The following is a 22,117-nucleotide window of genomic DNA, read 5'->3' on the forward strand; positions in this document are numbered from 1 at the left end:
ATGTTGGTGGCAGGTAAGGGAGACTCAGAAGGTGTTGATTCCATGCCTTGAAGATACCATCTGTCCATTTTACAAATGAGACAGAGTCCCAGAGAGTAAAGGTCATCTCTATGCAGGTGTCCCCAAAATTCTATCTCTAGCCCTGACTAGCCCCTAGGCTCCAGCCAACCTGGGTATGTATGTCCCAGTCATCTAAAGAATACAGGCTGGTTGCAGTGGCTCATGCCTGCAGTCCCAGCACTTTGGGAGGGCGAGGCTGGTGGATCACTTAAGGTCAAGAGTTCAACACCAGCCTGGCCAATATGGTAAACTAAAAAATAAAAAATAAAAAAAAGAGGCCGATCGTGGTGGCTCACGCCTGTAATCCAAACACTTTGGAGGCCAAGGCGGGCGGATCACCTGAGGTCGGGAGTTTAAGACCAGCATGACCAACATGGTGAAACCTGTCTTTATATATACATAAAAAAATAGTCGGGCATGGTGGCAGGTGCCTGTGATCCAAGCTACTCTGGAGGCTAAAGCAGGAGAATAGTTTGAACCTGGGAGGCAAAGGTTGCAGTGAGCTGAGGTTGCCACTGCACTGCCTGGGCAACAGAGAGACTCCATCTCAAAAAAAAAAAAAAAAAAAAAAAAAGACTCTTACTTCCCCAGCTCCTCACACTTGCACCACCCCAGGCTCTTCCCTTGCCCCATCTCATCCATCCATCCAACAACGACAACGACAAAAATCCAAATCTTCCTTAGCTCTTCCCGTGCACCTGCTTACAGTATTCCTATTGATTCTAGCCCAAACAGATCTCAAAACGGTCCCTCTTCTCTTCATCTGGAAGTTGCCTCCTAGTCCAGCTCTGTCGCTGCCACAGACATCCCAGCATCCCCCTGCTCTGCCTTTGCCTCCACCCACTCCCATTCCCACTCAGCAACCTACGGATCACCTAGGGATGGCACTAGACGCGCTACTGCACTGGGCTCAGAGCCGTTAGATTAAATCCAGACTCCTCATCACAGCTCACAAAACCCTAATTTGGAAGTTGCAAAGTCCTAACTTGGCAGCCTGCAGCTGTGATCCACAGAAAGGAATGTTTGGAATGTCTTGGGGATGGGTGGAGACTGAGTCCCCGATTGTCCCATCTGACCCCCAAGGGCCAAACTAAGACTAATGGGCTTCCAGAGGCTGTCCCTATCTTCAAATGCTTGGCACCTCCCCATAGGGCCTTCTCTAAAGTTGTAACTTCCCCCAGGCAGGACCCCAACTTCTGCTTTAGGAAGCAGTGGGAAAAAATCATGCTTTGGAATCAGACAGTCCTAAATTAAAATATTGGCTTATTTAATCAACTTCTGCTTCAATTTACCCATCTTCAAAACGGAGATAATAGTGAACTAATTACCCAAGCGGGGTACTGCGAGAATAAGCTATACAGCACATATCACAATGCTTGGCTCACACTAGGTGCTTAATGCAATCAATGAAAGCTATGGTCTGCATTATACGGAATCAACAGACAGCACTGTCCAGGGAAGACTAGGCTCACTCATGAAGTGGTAAGTTCCCCATCACCGGAGCGTGTCTAAGCGCTTCTTGGTGCCCGGAGGATTCCATCATCCACAGCAGGTCGGCCTCACTCTTAAGGTCTCTCCAGCTCCCAGAGATCACGCTCCTCAGTATCTGACTTCTAGTCCCCACGCTTCAAGTAACACCGACCAGGCACGTGTGCCCAGCGTGCACCCCGCCTGTCGGCCACCGTCTGCTGTCAATAAAGTTGATTCGAGGCGGCTCCAGGAAGAGTGACAGGGCCACCCACACTCCACCGCGGCCCGGCCCCGCGGCCCCTCACCCGGTGGGCGGGTGGGCGCGGCACGCAGGCGCCGCGCCTTGCCATTGGCCTGTGCCGGGGAGGCGGGGCCTGCACGTCCGTCGGCTTCTCTATGTCGTCATTCGGTAGCGGATAGAGGACACGACCAAAATGGCGGCGGTGTCTGGCTTGGTGCGGAGACCCTTTCGCCAGGTAGGCAGCAGCGCACAACCTGTATTCCCGGACGACCTCTGCCAACCCTGTGGCCCTTCATCATCTTCTTCTCTCCCTGCCAGGTCTCCGGGCTGCTGAAGAGGCGCTTTCACAGGACCGCGCCGACCGCGCTGCAGGTAACAGGCGGGGTCTCTCGTCGGGCAAGGACCGGGAGGGACCCCCTTCTCCCGGGAAGGAGGCCGGAGTCGCGCCTACGCCTTGGCCGGCCGGCGCCGTGGGCCTTGGGTTTGCGGAGGCTGCACCCTCGGCGGAGCTCCTGCTGCTGCTTTCGCCGCCTGACACTTATCACACCGGCGAGTCACCCCCTCACAGCTGGCTGGGCAGTGGGAGAAAACTAAGACGAGGCGTTTCCTCCCTCACTCCACGTTTTTTTCCTTTAAATTGCAGTAAAATAGACCTAACTTAAAATGTACTTTTTAGAAGTCTATCATTCAGTGGCATTAAGTGCATTCACCATGCTGTACAACCATCACTACCATCCATTTCCAGAACTTTTTAATCATCCCAAACAGAAACTTTCCATTACATGGTAACCTCTGGTAACCCCTACTGTACTTTCCTGTCTGTATGAGGCTGCCTATTCTAGAACTTCATATAAATGGGATCATCAGGTTTTTTGTGTCTGCCTTATCTCAGCGTAATGTCCTCAAGGTTCATCCATGCGTCAGAGTTTGATTCCTAAGGCTGAATATAATGTGTATGTATGTGTGTGTATGTATGTATGTGTGTGTGTGTGTGAGAGAGAGAGAGTCTATATATATATATATATATATATATATTTTTTTTTTTTTTTTTTTTTTTTTTTTTGAGGCAGTCTCGCTTGTGTCACCCAGGCTGGATGGAGTGTCACTGCAACGTCACCTCCTGAGTTCAAGGGATTCTTGCGACTCGGATTGCTGAGTAGCTGAGAGACAGGGTCTCACCATATTGCCCAGACTGGTCTTGAACTCCTGGCCTCAAGTGATCTGCCTGCCTTAGCCTCCCGAAGTGCTGGGATTACAGGCATGAGCCACCTAGTCCAACCCAATATTTTCTATTTTTTTTTTCTTTTTTTTGAGACGGAGTTTTGCTCTTGTCACCCAGGCTGGAGTGCATTGGCACGATCTCAGCTCAGTGCAACCTCCACCTCCTGGGTTCAAGCAATTCTACCTCAGCCTCCTAAGTAGCTGATTACAGGTGCCCACCACCATCCCCGGCTGATTTTTATATTTTTAGTAGGGACGGGGTTTCACCGTATTGGCCAGGCTGGTCTCGAACTCCTGACCTTAGGTGATCTACCCGCCTTGGCCTCTCAAAGTGCTGGGATTACAGGTGTAAGCCACTGTACCAGCCTTGTTTTGTCTAGTGAATAATGCTGCTGTAAACATTGATGTGCAAGTATGTGCTTGAATCTCTGCTTTCAGTTCTTTTGGGTATATAAGTAGAAGTGGAGTTGATGAGTTGTATGGTAATTCTCCCCTCCTTCCTTTTTTTAACTAGATTTTACCATTCTTTGTATTAAAATAGCAACTCCTACATTCTGGATGCAAAGTGGCAGTGTTTGGCACCTAGTGAGTGATCAGTACATTAATACAGTCAAAGACCAACTATGTGGGATAGAAATGTTACTTTTAGAATTCTTTAAGGGTTTTTTTGTGTGTGTGTGTGTGAGACAGGCTCTGTCACCAGGCGCCAGGCTGAAGTGCAGTGGCACAATCTCGGCTCACTGCAACCTCCGCCTTCTGGGTTCAAGCAATTCTCCTGCCTCAGCCTCCCGAGTAGCTGGGACTGTGGGTGCGCACCACCATGCCCAGCTAATTTTTGTACTTTTAGTAGAGACGGGGTTTCACCATGTTGGCCAGGATGGTCTCGATCTCTTGACCTTGTGATCTGCCCGCCTTGGCCTCCCAAAGTGCAGGGATTACAGGCGTGAGCCACCTCGCCTGGCGAGAATTCTTTGGGTTTTTAAAGAGAAGCCTGTTCTAGTGTTTTTATATTGTATGCTGTGGGCACCCTGGGTAAATCGAAAGGAAGAAAATCTTTAGTTGAGTCCTCAACAATTCTGAAGCTTATTGACTGTTTTTGCATACCTGCGACAGGTGACAGTTCGTGATGCTATAAATCAGGGCATGGATGAGGAGCTGGAAAGAGATGAGAAGGTATTTCTCCTTGGAGAAGAAGTTGCCCAGTACGATGGGGCATACAAGGTAACTAAAATATATGAAAGTGATGCAAAACTGAGGTCACTGTTACCCCCAGATACACTTAAGGGATCAACTTTTAATTGTAGGTGAGTCGAGGGCTGTGGAAGAAATATGGAGACAAGAGGATTATTGACACTCCCATATCAGAGGTAAGCCATCCAGCGGGAGCTGACCCTTGAGGGGCATGTCTGTTAGTGTTCATTGTCCTAATTTTTATGGATTTTCACTTATGTTTATGTTTTACTTTGTAGATGGGCTTTGCTGGAATTGCTGTAGGTGCAGCTATGGTACGTAATACTCGTTATGAAGCTCATCCAAAGAGATTTCTTTTTTTCTTTTTCTTTGTTTTTTTTTGAGTCGTCTCACTCTTGCCCAGGCATCCCCAAACTACGGCCCCCTGAGGCCATTTATCCGGCACCCCCGCCGCACTTCAGGAAGGGGCACCTCTTTCATTGGTGGTCAGTGAGAGGAGCACAGTATGTGGCGGCCCTCCAACTGTCTGAGGGACAGTGAACTGGCCCCCTGTGTAAAAAGTTTGGGGACGCCTGCTCCTCCCCATCTCTGCTCCCAGGTTCAAGCAATTCTGCCTCAGCCTCCCTAGTAGCTGGAATTTCAGGCTGTGCCACTATGACCAGCTGATTTTTGTGTTTTTAGTAGAGCTGGGGTTTCACCATGTTAGCCAGGCTGGTCTCGAACTCCTGGCTTCAAGTGATCCGCCTGCCTCGGCCTCCCAAAGTGCTGGGATTACAGTTGTCAGCCACCGTGCCCAGCCACAAAGAGATTTAACATCACCTTTTAAAAACATCATTTGGGGCCGGGCGCGGTGGCTCAAGCCTGTAATCCCAGCACTTTGGGAGGCCGAGGCGGGTGGATCACGAGGTCAAGAGATCAAGACCATCCTGGTCAACAAGGTGAAACCCTGTCTCTACTAAAAATACAAAAAGTTAGCTGGGCATGGTGGCGCGTGCCTGTAATCCCAGCTACTCAGGAGGCTGAGACAGGAGAATTGCCTGAACCCAGGAGGTGGAGGTTGCGGTGAGCTGAGATCGCGCCATTGCACTCCAGCCTGGGTAACAAGGGCGAAACTCCGTCTCAAAAAAAAAAAAAAAAAAAAAACCATCATTTGGGAAAGAAAAAAAACACCACCAAGCAGGTAGATGTAGTAGTGCTTGCCTGTAGTCCCAGCTACTTGGGAAGCAGAGGCAGGAGTATTACTTGACCCTAGGAGTTAGAGGCTGCAGTGAGCTATGGCTGTGCCACTGCAGGCCAGCCTGGATGACAGTGAAACCCTGTCTATAAAAAATAAAAATAAAAAACAACATCATTTGAATGTTAGAAGACTTGGAGTGATTGTTTGCCACTCTTTATTGCTATTTCTAGTCTTTTTAACATACACATATTTTATTTTACAGGCTGGTTTGCGGCCCATTTGTGAATTTATGACCTTCAATTTCTCCATGCAAGCCATTGACCAGGTTATAAACTCAGCTGCCAAGACCTACTACATGTCCGGTGGCCTTCAGTCTGTGCCTATAGTGTTCAGGGGGCCCAATGGTGCCTCAGCAGGTGTAGCTGCCCAGCACTCACAGTGCTTTGCTGCATGGTATGGGCACTGCCCAGGCTTAAAGGTGGTCAGTCCCTGGAATTCAGAGGATGCTAAAGGACTTATTAAATCAGCCATTCGGGATAACAATCCAGGTCAGCACAGGGACTCTTTGTTTTCTTTTGAAGATTGAAAAGCTAAAATGATGTATTTGCACAGAGGAAACCATTAAAGGCTTTTAGTCTGGCTTAGATGTATCATATAAAATGTTAATAATTTATATAGTAAAGATAGTAAAGAATGGGCTTGCTTTTCCTACTTCTGACTATAAAGGTGCCAGCTAGGTAAAGGAGACATTTACTGCACACCCACAACACTGGTTTAACCTCAATAGATAAAATTATATTGACCAAACTACAAATTAGTTTGTAGTTACAAAGTACCTAAACTGTCCTCAAGGCTGCCAGTTGTGGTAGCAATAAGGCTAATCAGCACAGGAAACTTCTCACAAGATGAATGATACTGCTTTGTATACAGTTTTAGACATTCTGGATGTGATTAGTTACTTTTGTTTAAATATTTATGATATTTTTCAGTGGTGATGCTAGAGAATGAATTGATGTATGGGGTTCCTTTTGAATTTCCTCCGGAAGCGCAGTCAAAAGATTTTCTAGTTCCTATTGGAAAAGCCAAAATAGAAAGGCAAGGTAAGAGAACTAAGATACATATTTAAACAGTATTTTTAATCCAGCCCGTCAATTTTGGTAAAATTTAAAAATCTAGAAGTTACTGCCATTTACTTTGACTGAAAAATTATAGGATGAACTCAAGAATGTGTGATGCCCCAATTTCTCATTCATTTGTGCTTTTCTACATTTCAGTCCAAGAGGTTTGTGTTTTATTTCTAGGAAGACTGCCACACTCCTCAGCTCACTGGAATGAAGTTGAGTTGAAGACTTTATGAATGAACAAGAGCCACAGCTGGCTGCAGAGTGGTGTAGCATCTTTAGTTTCCACCCGATCTCTGATCTGTGACCACTCTGTTTTCAGGAACACATATAACTGTGGTTTCCCATTCGAGACCTGTGGGCCACTGCTTAGAAGCTGCAGCAGTGCTATCTAAAGAGGGAGTTGAATGTGAGGTGAGTGGACGTTTCCTTTTTTTTTTTGAGACTGTCGCCCATCCTGGAGTGTAGTGGCGCGATCTCAGCTCACTGCAACCTCCGCCTCTCAGGTTCAAGCGATTCTCCTGCCTCAGCCTCCTGAGTAGCTGGGGTTAGAGGCACACGCCACCACGCATGCAGGCTAATTTTTGTACTTTTTAGTAGAGACGGGGTTTCGCTATGTTCATCAGGCTGACCTGGTGATCTGCCCACCTCAGCTTCCCAAAGTGCTAGGATTCCAGGCATGAGCCACTGTGCTCCACCCCACATTTACTTGTTTTTAAAGAATTAGACAGGCTCCTTTTAGATCTAAGACCCAGAAATAGGACTTTGAGTTCTGTAACAAGTTAATTAGATGTAAAACCTTGCTTTGTCACTCATTTCTGTCTCTGCTTAAAGCTGGGAACCTGCCTGCATTTCACATACTTTTTACCGCTCGGGTCACTTAGGTTCTGGATCTTTTTTTGAGAGACAGGGTTGGGAGCTCTCTGAACCTCTCCTGGTTCTCAGTGATACATACCCCAAGAGAGAGAAAGAGACAGGGTTTTGTTTTGTTGCCAGGCTGGAGTGTATCGGCTGGATCATGGCTCACTGTAACCGTGAACTCCTGGGCTCAAGTGATGCTCCCACTTCACCCTTCTGAGGTTCTGGATCTTTTAGAAACCTACCATGTGCTAGTTACACTTGGAAGAGTTATATACTCTAAATCTGTTTCATCAGAAGAAACACTGTAATAGAAATACTGTCCTGTCATAGGGCAGTTGTGAGAATTACACTTAGTATAGTGCTTGGTACATAATAGGCACTCAGATGTTAACTGTTACTCATTTTCATGAAGGAATTTAAAGTGAAGGAGGATTCACTGGGTGTGGTGGATCACCTGAGGTGAGGAGTTTGACTAGCTTGGCCAGCATGGTGAAACCTCATCTTTACTAAAAACACAAAAATCAGCCAGATGTGGTGATGTGTGCCTGTAATCCCAGCTATTCGGGAGGCTGAGGCAGGAGAATGGCTTGAACCCGGAAAGTGGAGGTGGCAGTGAGCCAAGATAACACCACTGCACTCCAGCCTGGGCAACAAGAGCAACACTCTGTCTCAAAAAAATAAAGTGAAGGAGGATAAATGAATCCTATAACTGCAGAGAGCTGCTTGTAGTAGACATACAAATCTTTGTTTTAATTAAAATTCTTCCTTTTAGTTTATACATTCATGTACCTATTCATAGGCAGATTAGATTTTTCTAGATCCAAAGATTAACAGGAAACAAAAAAGGAAATGGTAGATAAGGCTTATCTACCTTATGGAGATAAGGCTCCATTTGAAAGTTTATTATATTACCTATTTAGGTGATAAATATGCGTACCATCAGACCAATGGACATGGAAACCATAGAAGCCAGTGTCATGAAGACAAATCATCTCGTAACTGTGGAAGGAGGCTGGCCACAGTTTGGAGTAGGAGCTGAAATCTGTGCCAGGATCATGGAAGGTATTTCAAAGAAACCGGTTCTAGAATACAGTCAAGCACAGTAACTAACATCGTATACCTGAATACACGATATATGTATGTGCAGGATAAAGAGATTGAAAGCTAGGGGTGGCCAAATGACTTGAACTTTGAACTTGTAAGTTTGGCATTTCTCCTCAGGTAAATACTTAAAAGCAAATCCAGAAAGCAGTTCCCCATAATTAGTATTCCTTATGTTTCTCTGTGCCAAGGTGGTAGTGCCCAGCTGGCATTTGCTCTCTCTCAGTTAAGCCTTCCTTCTCCTAGGTCCTGCATTCAATTTCCTGGATGCTCCTGCTGTTCGTGTCACTGGTGCTGACGTCCCTATGCCTTATGCAAAGATTCTAGAAGACAACTCTATTCCTCAGGTCAAAGATATCATATTTGCAATAAAGAAAACATTAAATATTTAGTTTGGACTTGAATATCAAGTCGTTGAAATTTATTTGAAATACTTGCTGGCACTGCACCTGGATTCAAGACTTTAGTACTCATAAAGAAAAACAATCACAATCTCTAAAGTAACAGCAGGTGTTTTTGTACAGGGAGGTTTAAATGTGTTTGTGTATGGAAAACTCTCTACTCTGCTGGCCTAGACGCCATGCTTCCTTTTGTCTGTTATAGTGGCCATGTTCTTTGAATAAAATTGTATAACATTTTACCTTCTCTCACTATAAGGACAAAGTATGGATGTGTCCTGATGAAAGATACGTCCAAATGTATAAAATTAAAGCATATAATCTACTATTAGTTTGTTTTGATAAGGAATAAAGGAATTCCTAACTATGACTAATTGTTTGTTTTTGAGACAGGGTCTGGCTCTCGCCTAAGCTGGAATCAGTGGTGCAATCTCGGCTCACTGCAACCTCTTGCCTCCCAGGTTTAAGCGATTCTCCTGCCTCAGCCTCAGAAGCGGGAAATTAGCCAGCACATCCAGCTAATTTTGGTATTTTTAGTAGAGTGGGGTTTCACCATGTTGGACAGGCTGGTCTTGAACTCCTGACCTCAGGTGATTCAGCTGCCTCAGCCTCCCAAAGTGCTGAGATACAGGCATGAGCCAGCCATCACACCCAGCCATGACTAATTGTACTTTTATGCTAAAATAATTGGCTGGGCCGGGCATGGTGGCTCAAGCCTGTAGTCCCAGCATTTTGGGAGGCTGAGGCAGGTGGATCATGAGGTCAGGAGATGGAGACCATCCTGGCTAACATGGTGAAACCCTGTGTCTACTAAAAATACAAAAAATTAGCAGGGCATGGTAGGACGCGCCTGTAGTCCCAGCTACTCAGGAGGCTGAGACATGAATCGCTTGAACCTGGGAGGCAAAGCTTGCAGTGAGCCGAGATGACACCACTGCACTTTAGCCTGGGCGACAGAGTAAGACTCCCATCTTAAAAAAAAAAAAAAATTGGCTGGGTGTGGTGGCTTACGTGTATAATCTTAGCACTTTGGGAGGCTGACGCAGGTGGATTCCTTGAGTGTAGGAGTTCAAGACCAGCCTGGGCAATGTGGTGAAATCCCATCTCTACAAAGAAAACATAGAAAAAAATCAATGTGGGTTGAACACTTGAAATTCTGTTCAGAAATTAGGGCCACCAAGGGCTCATGCCTATAATCCCAGCACTGTGGATGGCTGAGGCAAGAAGGATTGCTTCAGCCCAGGAATTTGAGACCAACTTGAGGCAACATGGCAAAAACCCTGCCGACAGAAACAAAAAACAAAACAAAACAAAAATGAAAAACAGGTATCTGGTGGTGTGCCTGTAGGGGGTCGCTGGAGTTCTGGGAGGTCAAGGCTGCAGTGAGCTGTGATTGCATTACTGCACTCCAGCCTGCTTGACAGAGCGAAACCCTGTCTTAAAAATAACAACAAAAGAAATTAGTGTCATGTGGGGAATAAGCTGATACTATACATGACCATTAACTGTTTGTATTCAAATATCTGAACTATCCAAAACAGCAAAACTGACTTCAGAAGGACTCGGGCCTCAGAAGCCTCTATCAGGAACTAATCAGCTAGGTTGCATCACACTTAGAACAGGAACTTATCCACAGGCTCTTCAAAGGCCTAATTCTAATAGCATTCTCTTTAAAATTATGGCAAAGTTTAAATCAGGTGTTTTCCCCATTGCCAAAAGTCAGATATTCTGTCAAATACAACCTTCTTTAGAAGCTGAGATAGAAAAAATGGGTTTAAATTAGTTTTGGAAGCATATAGATGGTACCTAATTTAAGTAGCAAAACAGGATTGTTCTTGGGAGAAAAGTGAGACACAAAAGAATAGAGACAGGATAGCCAGGAAGAAAACTTTAGACAGTGTGAATCTATTCTTTGTTAACAACAGATGCTACAAAAAGTTCTCATTTGAAGTATCTTGTCAAGCTACAGACACATTCTCTTGACATAGTTTATTTTAATAAAAAATACAGCTGACATTTATCACAGATTACATGAAAGTATACACAATGACATTCTCTGCATAGTAACCAACACTGATGTGTGTACTTGAATTTTTAAATAGATTATTTATAATCCTTTAAAGTGCAATTTATTTAAAGGTTTAAGCAAATCAGGATAAAGGATCTTTCTAATAAATGATAACACTAAAAAGATGATATATTGATACATTTAAATTGTTCAAAAATCATAATTGATTTCTATAGATGCCGAATTTACTTCTGTTGTAATAATGACCTGTCTCCCTCAAACCCCAAACTTGACTTAATTGCTGAGGATTAAGAAGATCCTCTTAATTGGCAAGAGCTTTTTCTGATGTTAATATTTGTGTCTGTTTCAATATTCTCACTAAAAAGAACTATGGGTCTAGAGTAGTTGCTTTAACAGACCTGAGTTCTATAACCACAATGGTATTCCTGTTAGAACTTAAGACAATGTTGTGAACATTCCCCATTGTATTTGAGGGGAAAAGAACTCGGTTGCTTTCTGACTCAGCAATGTAACTATGCTTTGGGCTATAGTGTTAATGTCTAAGATAAAGGTAGCAAAAATTGGAGTTATCTAAGAATCAGAAAATGCTTTAGAGAAATGAACTATGAGAGAAATGTTTCTAGGAACTGTCTTATGGGGTAGAAGGGGTTGCAACACAAAGGCCATTTCCTGCTGTGATTGAATATTGTCATTGTTTTTCTGTCCATTTACTTTTGGTGAAAATATTTCAATATGCTGCTGCCCCAAAAGCATGCCCATTAGGGGATAAACAAGACTCCTTTACAAAAGGGTTAATAAAGGAGCAAAATACTTCTTCAGGGAGAAATGCCAGCCTAACTTTATTCTACTTAATGAATAGTTCCCTCTTGAAAAGCTGCTTACGTGAGCATCTGCAAAACAGTACTGTTTGTGGCTGTACTGGCTCAGCAATTATTAATCATCCCAGGAAGAGGGTAGTTTGTGGGGTAGGGGTGAATAGGAATAAAAAAGAACTTTCCCCTCCAAGTGTAAACAGGAAGCTTCAGCCGATCTTAGGAGCACTGTGATCACAGGTTTCAGCTTTCCTCAAAGTTCCTTTTTGGAAATTCTGGATGGAGCTGAGCAAGGCCCCTCGGCTCACGCCATTCACAGCTTGGGGCGAGAGCTGGGCAGGTGCCTCTGTGCTCGCAGGAGGCAAGGGAGCTGCTGGTGGTGGTAAAGGTGGAGGAGGTGGAGGTAATGCGGATATCCCTGTGGAGGAAAAAGGGGACAGTCAGTATTCACCTCTGCAGCTGCCCTGCATATGTGCTACTGCTCAGTCTTGAGCAGAATGGACTTTGGTGAGAGTCCACATTTTTCCTCAGAGGTACCAAGATACCTAGTACTGCACGTGTTCTTAAGATACTCAACAAAGCTGGAAGCATCAAAAGGGAATTAAACGTTGCCATTTCCCTCAAACAATAGTCATGTTAAAGGCTGTTGGAACAAATATTACAGATTACATGAAACCATATACGGTGGCATTCTCTGCATAGATGAGGCTCTGACCCCATTTGCAAATATTAGTAATGGTCCCTAAAGAAGAGTTCCATCCATCAGTTACTTCAGCCAGGTCCCAGGAAGCTCTGTCTACTTCTGAGCTAGCAATTAAAGACAGGTATCTGCGTGATGGAGCTGGGCTTCCTGAATGTCAGTTACTCATGAGGGATGAACAGTTCTTCAGCTGCTCCAACACACACAGTATTTGAAGGATGTGATTTTATATAAAATGACAAACCACTCAGGATTCTCAGCAAGGAACACAGTGCCTCCTGGGTTATGCATTTCCTAGAGGTGTCTGTCTTGAATAATAATTTCCTATTAGGTTGCATTAAAGAAATACAAAATGCTAGTAACTGTTAGCAATGCAAAGCAGGAGGCAGAAGGGTCTCTCTCCGGCAATAGTGTTCTTACAGAGAAATCTCTCGGGTACTGTTCTTTCCATCACGGCCCCCTTTGCCAAAGCATCAGGAGAAACTGGAATGTCATGCTGTGCCCCAGTGGGCAAGGAGAGGGAAACTGGGCAGGTGTCTAAAACTTCCCTCAGCTTCCAGGCACGTGGACATCTGCAACTTAAATTTTATATTTTGGAATCACTGAATGGATTGTTCTCTCAGGACAGAATAAACACTGAGTACAGAAAAAGCCCTGCCTTAAAGAATGTTCCTGTGCCACAGTTAGTTGTCCCGTCTCCTGTGACCCTGCAGCTCTCTCAGACTCCACGTGTCAGACGCTGCCTCCGTCCCTAACAGGGCTACCCCAGGGAAACATTCTGCCAGATGGTTCCCTGTATACTGCTACTGAGCTGTGATAACAGGTAACAGGTAAAGCCACCCTACTGAAGTCTATATGGATACTGGCTCAGAATCACCAATCCAATACTCAGGTACCTCCTTTTCACCAAGTGTGATGACAGGAAACAGTTAAAGTCTTACAATTGATAGAAAATCACTTACCTTTCTTTACATCTTTTACCCAAACCTAAGGCAGCTGAAATTAAAGAATCACACAAATACACACGCTCATGCTCTGCCATCTTGCAATGCTCAAATATAGCAATACAAATAAAGGTTAAATACAGACAAATGACCAATATGTTCATTGGTTCTGCACAATAACTGATGAATGAAATTCTGTTATGTTTTATGCTAGGGTGGATTGTGGGAAAATGTTCCTGGCTTTATGTCACAGGGTTACAAAGATAAGAAAGGACTTTCAACCTGAAGTGACTGTTGAGGAGGGACAACAAGAAAATAAGCATGTGTGATAAGCATTCCTCTGAAGACGACTTCTGGAAAGTGACCAGTGAAATACCAGGAGGAAGGGAGACCTCTGCTGAAGGCTTTTGGAATTCAGTCTCTTGACTGCAGCACCAAGGGAGGGCCCAGAGGAGCGAGCTCCGCCACTTGGGGGTGAGTAGGTGCCAATGCCCTTCCCCAGAACCCTCCCACCCAATGGCCAGAAAAGGGCTGCGGAATCTGGACTTGATATCAGGGCCCAGTGTGTAACAGAAGGAGCTCCAGGGTTTCTGCCTCCCAGGTTTGTGCTTTGACCCCTGGCAGAAGAATCACTGCACAGCTAAGGACAGGCTTCGGCTGCAGCAGTAGGCGAGGGAGTTCTACTTGGGAGTTTGACTAAAGGTGCAGCACTGGCCATCTAGAGACGGAGCAGCCCTCCAGGCAAGGATTCTAGGAGGCCGGAGACAGTCCTCAGGGCTGGGCCCAGGGGTAGGGGCTGCCATCTTGGCACAGAACAGAACTGCTTGGTCTCACAGAGAACCAACCCTTGGTTTTGGCCTCATTACCAGGCCCTCAAAATTAGAAGTGCAAATGCACCACCGCAGAGTTTGGGAGTTGGGGTGGGGCTCAGTACATGCATTTCCCACTGTCCAAGTAAAGGCTGAAACTGTTGTCACTTTAAACGAGTCTCTTTGAAAATGTAGGTGGTATAAATAAATACGCTGTCCAAAGGGCTCCAGGGAAACCTGTGCATGTAAAACGAATGCAACAAAAGGACAGGCAGCAGGATCTCCCTGATGTGGCCCCAGCAGTCCCGAGCAGTCCAGTGGGGCTTGATGTCTCAGCAGGTCTGCTTTTCCTCACTGGGCCTGCAACAACCATGGTGGCTCTTAGGTACAACCAGGGCAAAGGAGGCCAAACCCAACTTGTCAGTTTGGAACAGGGGAGAGGAGGTCTGGGAGTCAGAAGGTGAAAACGAGGAGGCAGGAACACGCCTGGGACTCAGTCTTACTCGGTCCACCCCACTGATTGTTTTTGGCTTTTCCCTTTGGCCCTTTCCATGGTCCACAAGCTTCCTGAAAGATCCACTGGGGCTTCAGCTATAACATATGACTAACAATGGAGGTGAGAGGGGACAGGGGCAACAGGGCCAATTGAAAGTTGACCATTTTGGCCTGTGACAAACCTGGGAACAACTGCCTGCTGTCTGCGCTCTCTCCACACCTAAAATGCGAATGAGTCCCTCCTGCCAAGAGGCCTCCAATACCCTTATCTCCAGGCCACATACAAGAGCAGACCGATTCCATGTTAAACTGATGAAACCTAAATTTGTGTCCAGGATGGGGATGCTCTAAACAGCTTAAGCTTCTGTTATGATTAGGTCAGTACTGATTTCTCCCATCTCACTTTCTCTTAGACGAAATCTCTGAGAGCCAACTACTTACTCCACTCTCCCCAAAATCCTCTCTGCCCAGCCATATGGGAACCCGGCAGTCCAGCAAAGGCCCTGGCAGAGGGCAGAGATTGCTGCAGCAAGCACGTAGGTCAGATCTAGGGAGGAATGCCAGGCCAGAAACACCCTCGACAGCCTCATGGAAAGGAGTACCCCTCTGAATCTTAGGCCAGCAGTGGGTAATCTACAGGTCTCTGTAATTCTGAGTTCCTCTGTGGTCACATACAGGAGGGGAGGCCAAGTGACCATGAGACCACACTAGGGTAACACCAGATTATCCAGCCACCCTCAGGAGAGAAGGAAGCAGGCAGCCCCCAGCTCTCAGGAGAACCACCTTCTCCTTTGGCCTCAGGCAGGTGAGGAGGCTGTACTCATATGTCACAGATCCAGAATCATAAAGGGTGCTTACAAAAGAACTGTTTTTTCCCTACCATCAGTTAAAAAGCCAGTAAGTTGTCTCCCTGTAACCAGGAACTCAACTGCCCAACACTCTTTCCTCTTCATCAGAATGATTAGGAACCAACTTTTTTGCAGCAATAGGACCTTGAGAGTTATGGTTTCCAAAATTAAAATATACCAAAATGCCATGCAGTTGATTTGCAGGTTTTAGAGCTGTATTTTAAAACTGAAATCAGAGTGAAAATGAAGATTTTGAAGGTCATGGTGAAAATGAAATGAATATAGATGAAGTAACTGGGTACTTTTTAAAGATGCTGTATTTCATTTAAATATTCAGATAAGGAAATAGTCTCAAATCTGCTTTCCCACTTGTTCATCACTTCAGCGATCGAGACAGTTTGGATCCTGTTTCACACACAGAAACAGAGCATCTTTAAAGTTAGAGAAATCAGCATAGTTTACTTTACCGAAAATTCACGTTCAAAATGGTGCATGCTCTACTGAAAACAGCAAAGAGAGAAAGAGAGAGAGGGGACACAAGTCATTATTCAGATTTTAGTGTCATTTAAACAAATAGTAACAGACAGTAAAATATTAGTCTGAATCACAAGCTGATTATTCTCACTTCAAAACTAGGATATACTTAACTACAAAAGGCACTGGTTTGGAAACATGATTGTGAGCCTTTTAAAACATGGCAAACGTATTTATAGACTAACCAATGAGTCGCTTTTTGATCCAACTAATGAGTTGCTTTCTTCTTCATGTTCTTTGTCCTCTGAGCCAGTTAGGTGCTATTTTTATTTACAAGCACAACGCTCCCTTCAGAAGAGCCATGAAGGTTTTAAGAACAGACTGGATATGAGGAGTGTACTTAGTTCTATTATTGAACAAGGTTGATCAAGAGGGGAGAAAAATGAAAACCCACCCCCTTTTTCCAAGCAAGCCTTCTACAGTCTACAATAGACTTGTCTCTTTCAAGTTGGGAGGAGCGTGAGCAGGCCTAGGGCCAGAGTTCCTGGGCAGGCATCCTCAAGGTGGGAGCACATGGGCCCCTCTCTAGAGTCTGAATTGGGTAGTGAACTTACTTAAGGCTATAAAGTCATTTTAAAAAGGAAAGTGGCCTGGCATGGTGGCTCACCCAGTCAGGAGATCAAGACCATCCTGGCCAACATGGTGAAACCCTATCTCTACTAAAATACAAAAAATTAGCCGGGTGTGGTGGCAGGCACCTGTAGTCCCAGCTACTCGGGAGGCTGAGGCAAGGGAATCGCTTGTACCCAGGAGGTGGAGGTTGCAATGAGCCTAGATCATGCCACTCCACTCCAGCCAAAAAAAAAAAAAAAAGGAAAGCTAGGTAAATGTTTTTCTTGTCTTCTTTTAAATTGACTAGATCCCCAGCTAAATGTGAAGGATTATCCTTTGGGAAATCTCAGGGTTCCTAGCAAACTAACTCTGCCACAAGGCCTTCTCCTGGAAAGAGGCTGGGAACCTGGGAAACGAGGCCCCATGTGGGATGGAGCTGGGCAGGCTGACCACTCACGTCTGGACAGCTTGGGAGGAAACACAGATGAGGGGGCAATTCTTACCACCTGAAAGCAATTCTGAGCCTAGAACGGGTTTCAGACTTCGATCTGGAAGCTCTAACATTGTCTCTTCTTTTCTGCCTTAAGTCTTTTTTTTTTTTCTTTTTTTTTTTTTAAATTATTAACCCTTCTTCCTGTTAAGAGTTCTCAGTAACTCTCTGTGCCCAGATAGCTGTTTTCCCTCTGTTGGGGCTCAGAAAACAATACCCCAAAATGAAGACCTCAGCAGCAGCCTCAGAGCAAAAGTTTTTCTTTGACCTTCTCTTGCCCTTCAGTCTTCAGTCTTATTGTCCCCCAAGGCTAGCCATAGAAACTAGGATCCCTCCTTCTCCAAGGTGGGTTCAAGAAACAGAACCCCTTTTCCCCAAAGCCAGCCATCATACCTAAAAATATTACTCTCCCTCCACCTTTCTGTGTAAAAACTGGCCATAAAGAAATCACGTGGCTGGGCGTGATGGCTCACACCTGTAATCCCAGCACTTTAGGAGGCTGAGGCAAGGGGATCACCTGGGGCCAGGAGTTTGAGACCAGCCTGACCAACATGGCAAAACCCTATCTCTACTAAAAATAGAAAAAAGTAGCCAGGTGTGGTGGTGGATACCTATAATCCCTACTCGGGAGGCTAAGGCAGGAGAATTGCTTGAACCTGGGAGCAGAGGCTGCAGTGAGCCAAGATCGTGCCTCCAGCCTGGGCACTGCAGCCTCCGCAAGAAGAGTGAAACTCCATCTCAAAAAGAAAAGAAATCACCTGACCTACCTTGCCTGACTGTACATCATAAGCCCCCTATTCCAGAGAAGGTCCTGCCCATACCCAGAAGGAAGGAATGCTGCTCCGAGAGGCCGAGAAGAATCTAGACAGCCTTGCTGGGTTTTCCCACTCAGCCTATTAGCATTAGATCAAAGCCTTTCCTCCAATCATATTTCTACATGGCTGTCCATACTTTGTTGAACCTAAGCATAAAAATGGACAATTTTCCCTGTACCTTTGGGTCTTCATTCTGAAGGCTCCTGTGTATACACATTAAATAAACTTGTATGCCTTTTATCTTATTAATCTGTTTGGCCAGTTGAATTTTCAGCAAAACTCTGGAGGACCATGGGGAACCCCTGGCCCTCACATCTCTTCCTCTTCAGATTTGAAACTTCCCTTCCTCTCTGTTCATTCTTGAAAACTGGGTTTTCTACTAACTGCCAGCTTTCTCACCTCAAAATTATTGCTTAAAATATAAACTACAGGCAAGAACAGCTAGAATTATCTGATGGTAGGGCATTCATAATTTATACTTGATAGTACTTTACTGCTTAGAAAGCCCCACGATGTACGCCATAAAGAGCAGGACTTCTTTTAAAAGGCAGCTGCAAAGAATGGAAATTATTTGTCCAAGGTCATAGTGGGAATGTGGCAGAGCTAGGACTCCAGCTCTGGTTTACTGACTCGACATTCAGGGTTCTTTTCACACCAGCCAACCACAGCATTTGAAGAGCACGGGCCCTGCGGTACATCCTGAAGAAAGCAGGCACTCAGTAAATCAATGGTGTAAATGAACAAGCTAGACTCCTGGCTCTAGCACCCTGCTAACTTGCGTGACCTTGGTCAAAGTCTTTTAACCCTACTAGAGCATCAGTTTCTTCATCTGTAAAATAGAGCTAAGCTGGAGTCCACTCACACTGGATAGGAAGGTATTCACGATGAGTAACTGAAACAAATGACTATAAATCAACAGTGCCTGGCACAAAATAAGTGCTCCAAATAGATACAATTATTTTAAATAACAATTTAGGGTCCTCTGCTTACTTAGCTTTCCCAAAATACTCTTTTAAAAACTGACTTTTTAAAAAAAAAGGCTGGGTGTGGGTGGCTCATGCCTGTAATCCTACCATTATGGGAGGCCAAGGTGGGTAGATCACTTGAGCCCAGGAGCTCAAGACCAGCCTGGGCAACATGGCAAAATCCATCTCTACAAAAAATACAAAAATTAGCCAAGTACAGTGGCACACACCTGTAGTCCCACTTGGGAGGCTGAGGTGGGAGGTTAAGGCTACAGTGAGCTCTGATTGTGTCACTGCACTCCAGCCTAGGTGACTGAGAGAGACCCTGTCTCAAAAAAAACAGAGAACAAGTCAACAGGCCTGTCTGCTCCCAAAGGAGGGTGGGAGGGTATACTGGGGGGTGTATATGTGTGTATGTGTGTGTAAATTGGGACCTTTTAAACTAATCAGTTCTAGAAATAGAATATAAACACTAGTTTATCATGAAATAAGCCAGGATAAAGAATTTTAGGCCGGGCGCGGTGGCTCAAGCCTGTAATCCCAGCACTTTGGGAGGCCGAGGCGGGTGGATCACGAGGTCAACAGATGGAGACCATCCTGGTCAACATGGTGAAACCCCGTCTCTATTCAAAATACAAAAAATTAGCTGGGCCTGGTGGCTCGTGCCTGTAATCCCAGCTACTCAGGAGGCTGAGGCAGGAGAATTGCCTGAACCCAGGAGGCAGAGGTTGCGGTGAGCCGAGATCGCGCCATTGCACTCCAGCCTGGGTAACAAGAGCGAAACTCCGTCTCAAAAAAAAAAAAAAAGAATTTTAAAGTTCTTGAAAGAGTGACCTTCCTGAGGCAGAAAACAACCTTTTGCAGAGAAGACAGCGCTAGGAATATTCTTACTGAAAAAATAGCGGTCTCAGCAAAAGGGTATTAGAGAATCCCACTCCACCTGATGGAACTGCCAGCAGACTTAGGGAGAGGATATTTCTCCCATCAACTTGGTAAGGATCTGAAGAAAGGGCTCCCAGAGAAGAAGCTGCAGTAAGAAAAGGGAGGGGCCCCCAGCCCTTACACAATTGCTAGAAAGGGATCATAAATGTAAGACCCCTTTACTTAGAAACTGAGATTAAGACCACATTTAGCTGCCATAAATGTGCTTAAAACTGATGATTTCGGGAAGAAAGGCACTGCTGCTCAATTCAACTTACCTAACCTGATCTATTGCTGCTGACCCATCGCTGAGCAATCTGCCAAAGCCCAGAGTTCACAGCGGATTTAAGATTTAGGGTGTGCTTGATTAGAAAGAACTGTGAGGCCAGGCACTGTGGCTCACATCTATAATCCCAGCAATTTGGGAAGCTTAAGTGAGAGGAGCGCTTGTGCCCAGGAGTTTGAGACCAGCCTGGGCAATATGGTGAGACCTCTGTCTCTACAAAAAATTTAAAAAATTAGCTGGATGTGGTGGTGCACACCCATAGCCCCAGCCTCTCAGGAGGCTGAGGCAGGAGGATCACCTGGGCCAGGAGAAGGCCGGCCTCCAGTTCTACAAGGAAGAATAGCCTAAGCAGGGGCCGGCCAGCCAAAAGTTGCCATCCTGGCCAGGCACGTGGCTCATACTTGCAATCCCAGCACTTCGGGAGGCCGAAACGGGCGGATCACTTGAGATCAGGAGTTTGAGACCAGCCTTGCCAACATGGTGAAACCCCATCTCTACCAAAAATACAAAAAAAAAAATTAGCTGGTCATGGTGGTAAGCACCTGTAATCCCAGCTACTCAGAGGCTGAGGCACAAAAATTACTTGAACCCGGGAGGCAGAGGTTGCAGTGAGCTGAGATCGCACCACTGCACTACAGCCTGGGTGACAGAGCAAGACTGTCTCAAAAACAAAAATGGTGTTATCCCTAGGCTCAAGTCCTACCCTCACTCAGTAGAGACCTTGAAGGCAGAGCAAGCCTATGTAAATCAAAAATTTACCAAGCATCTCCTATACAAGCCCCGCACCCTGGAGGAAGGAATGCTGCACAGAGAGGCCAAGCAGAATCTCAATAAACAGGCCTTGCTGGGTTTAGATCATACTCTTTTCTTTTTTTTTTTTTTTTTTTTTAATTTTTAAATTTTTAGCTGAACATTGAGTACTCAGATCATACTTTTTTTTTTTTTTTTTTTAACAATCACACTGAGATGGAACTGGGACATCCCTCAACTTTTAGGGACCTGCAAGCCTCAAGGCATAAAATCCAAATGTTCCTTTAAGAAAAATTCCAGGCATCCAGCAAGCCCTAGAGGTAATTAAGTAATTAAGTAACTTGGTAAACAAAAAGGTAATAAGTAGCTTAAGAACAATAGCCAAGGAAGTTAAAGCTCCAGAGATGTTCCCTTGTCCTGCAGAAACCAAAGATAACATCTTAACACAGGTTGCTGATTGTCTTTCAAAGCCTTAGACCCCCACTGAAGACCCTCACCACAAAGACCCCAGAGGAGGAGGAAAAGAAGACTAACCTGTACCTATTATTGGTCCTTTGTTCTAAGTTTCTTCCTGAGAAGCTTGGAGAAAGTCACTCCCCTTAGCAAGTTAACATTTTTCTACTGACCCCAAAATTCTTAAAGCTTCTCTTCCTTAATCAACTGCAAGTCAGATCTCTGAATCTACTTGTCAGTACCCTCTATCCTCAAGATGTCCCACCCTTTTAGGCTTAAACCAATGCACAACCTCAGTGTACTTACTTATAATTTTACCTTTAGCTTCTGTTTTCCTGAAATTTACCCCACCTTTAAAAATCCTTGCCTGTAAGGCATCTGGAAGGTCAGATTTGGAGCATTTCGCTGCCTGGTCCTCCTTGCCTAGCACTCTGCAATAAATGCCTTCCTTTCTATCACTGCAACAGCCTCAGTGTGGGTACCTGGTTTCACTGCACTGGGTGAACGGACCCCAGTTGGGTTCTACAACAACATTTCTATCTGGTTGTCAATCATGCCTATCTGATGACGCCTCCATAAAAGGCCCAAGAGGGCAGGGTTTGGAGAGCTCCCTGATAGCTGAACATGCGAAGGTTCCTGAAGGGTGATGTGCCCAGGGAAGGCATGGAAACTCCTTCCCTCAAACCTTGCCCTATGCATCTTTTCACCTGTATCCTTTGTAACATCCTTTATAATAAACCGGTAAACATGTTTCCCTGAGTTTTGCGAGCTGCTCCAGAAAATTAACGGCAACTAAAGAGGGGGCTGTGGGAACTTATACTTGAAGCTGGTTCGTCAAAAGTTCTGGACTCCCATCCTTGCAAATGTGTCAGA

General features: G+C 45.2%; 2 protein-coding genes across 8 annotated transcripts in view; one reads left to right on the top strand and one right to left on the bottom strand.

Annotated features, from left to right (window-relative positions):
• The first annotated feature begins 1,900 nt into the window (after positions 1 to 1,900).
• PDHB (pyruvate dehydrogenase E1 subunit beta) lies at positions 1,901 to 9,211 on the top strand. The gene is made up of 10 exons (XM_010346970.3): positions 1,901 to 2,006; positions 2,090 to 2,143; positions 4,106 to 4,213; positions 4,297 to 4,359; positions 4,462 to 4,497; positions 5,623 to 5,908; positions 6,350 to 6,460; positions 6,804 to 6,895; positions 8,263 to 8,404; positions 8,690 to 9,211. The coding sequence occupies exons 1-10, from the start codon at positions 1,965 to 1,967 to the stop codon at positions 8,833 to 8,835; spliced, it is 1,080 nt and encodes a 359-aa protein (XP_010345272.1). The 5' UTR covers positions 1,901 to 1,964; the 3' UTR covers positions 8,836 to 9,211.
• A 1,604-nt stretch (positions 9,212 to 10,815) lies between these two features.
• The window catches only part of PXK (PX domain containing serine/threonine kinase like), a 100,252-nt gene continuing 88,950 nt past the window's right edge, over positions 10,816 to 22,117 (bottom strand). For 3 of the 7 annotated variants that reach the window (XM_039477248.2, XM_039477247.2, XM_074403590.1), the window contains exon 18: positions 10,816 to 12,100. In XM_039477248.2, coding sequence (XP_039333182.1) covers positions 11,892 to 12,100 — 209 coding nt within the window. In that variant the 3' untranslated portion in view covers positions 10,816 to 11,891. Of the gene's footprint in view, positions 12,101 to 15,945; positions 15,979 to 22,117 lie in introns of all 7 variants that reach the window. The other 4 variants (XM_039477252.2, XM_039477250.2, XM_039477251.2 and 1 more) reach the window with 2 other exon arrangements.

Source organism: Saimiri boliviensis, chromosome 8 (genome assembly GCF_048565385.1).
Source record: "Saimiri boliviensis isolate mSaiBol1 chromosome 8, mSaiBol1.pri, whole genome shotgun sequence".
NCBI classification, from domain to species: domain Eukaryota; kingdom Metazoa; phylum Chordata; class Mammalia; order Primates; family Cebidae; genus Saimiri; species Saimiri boliviensis.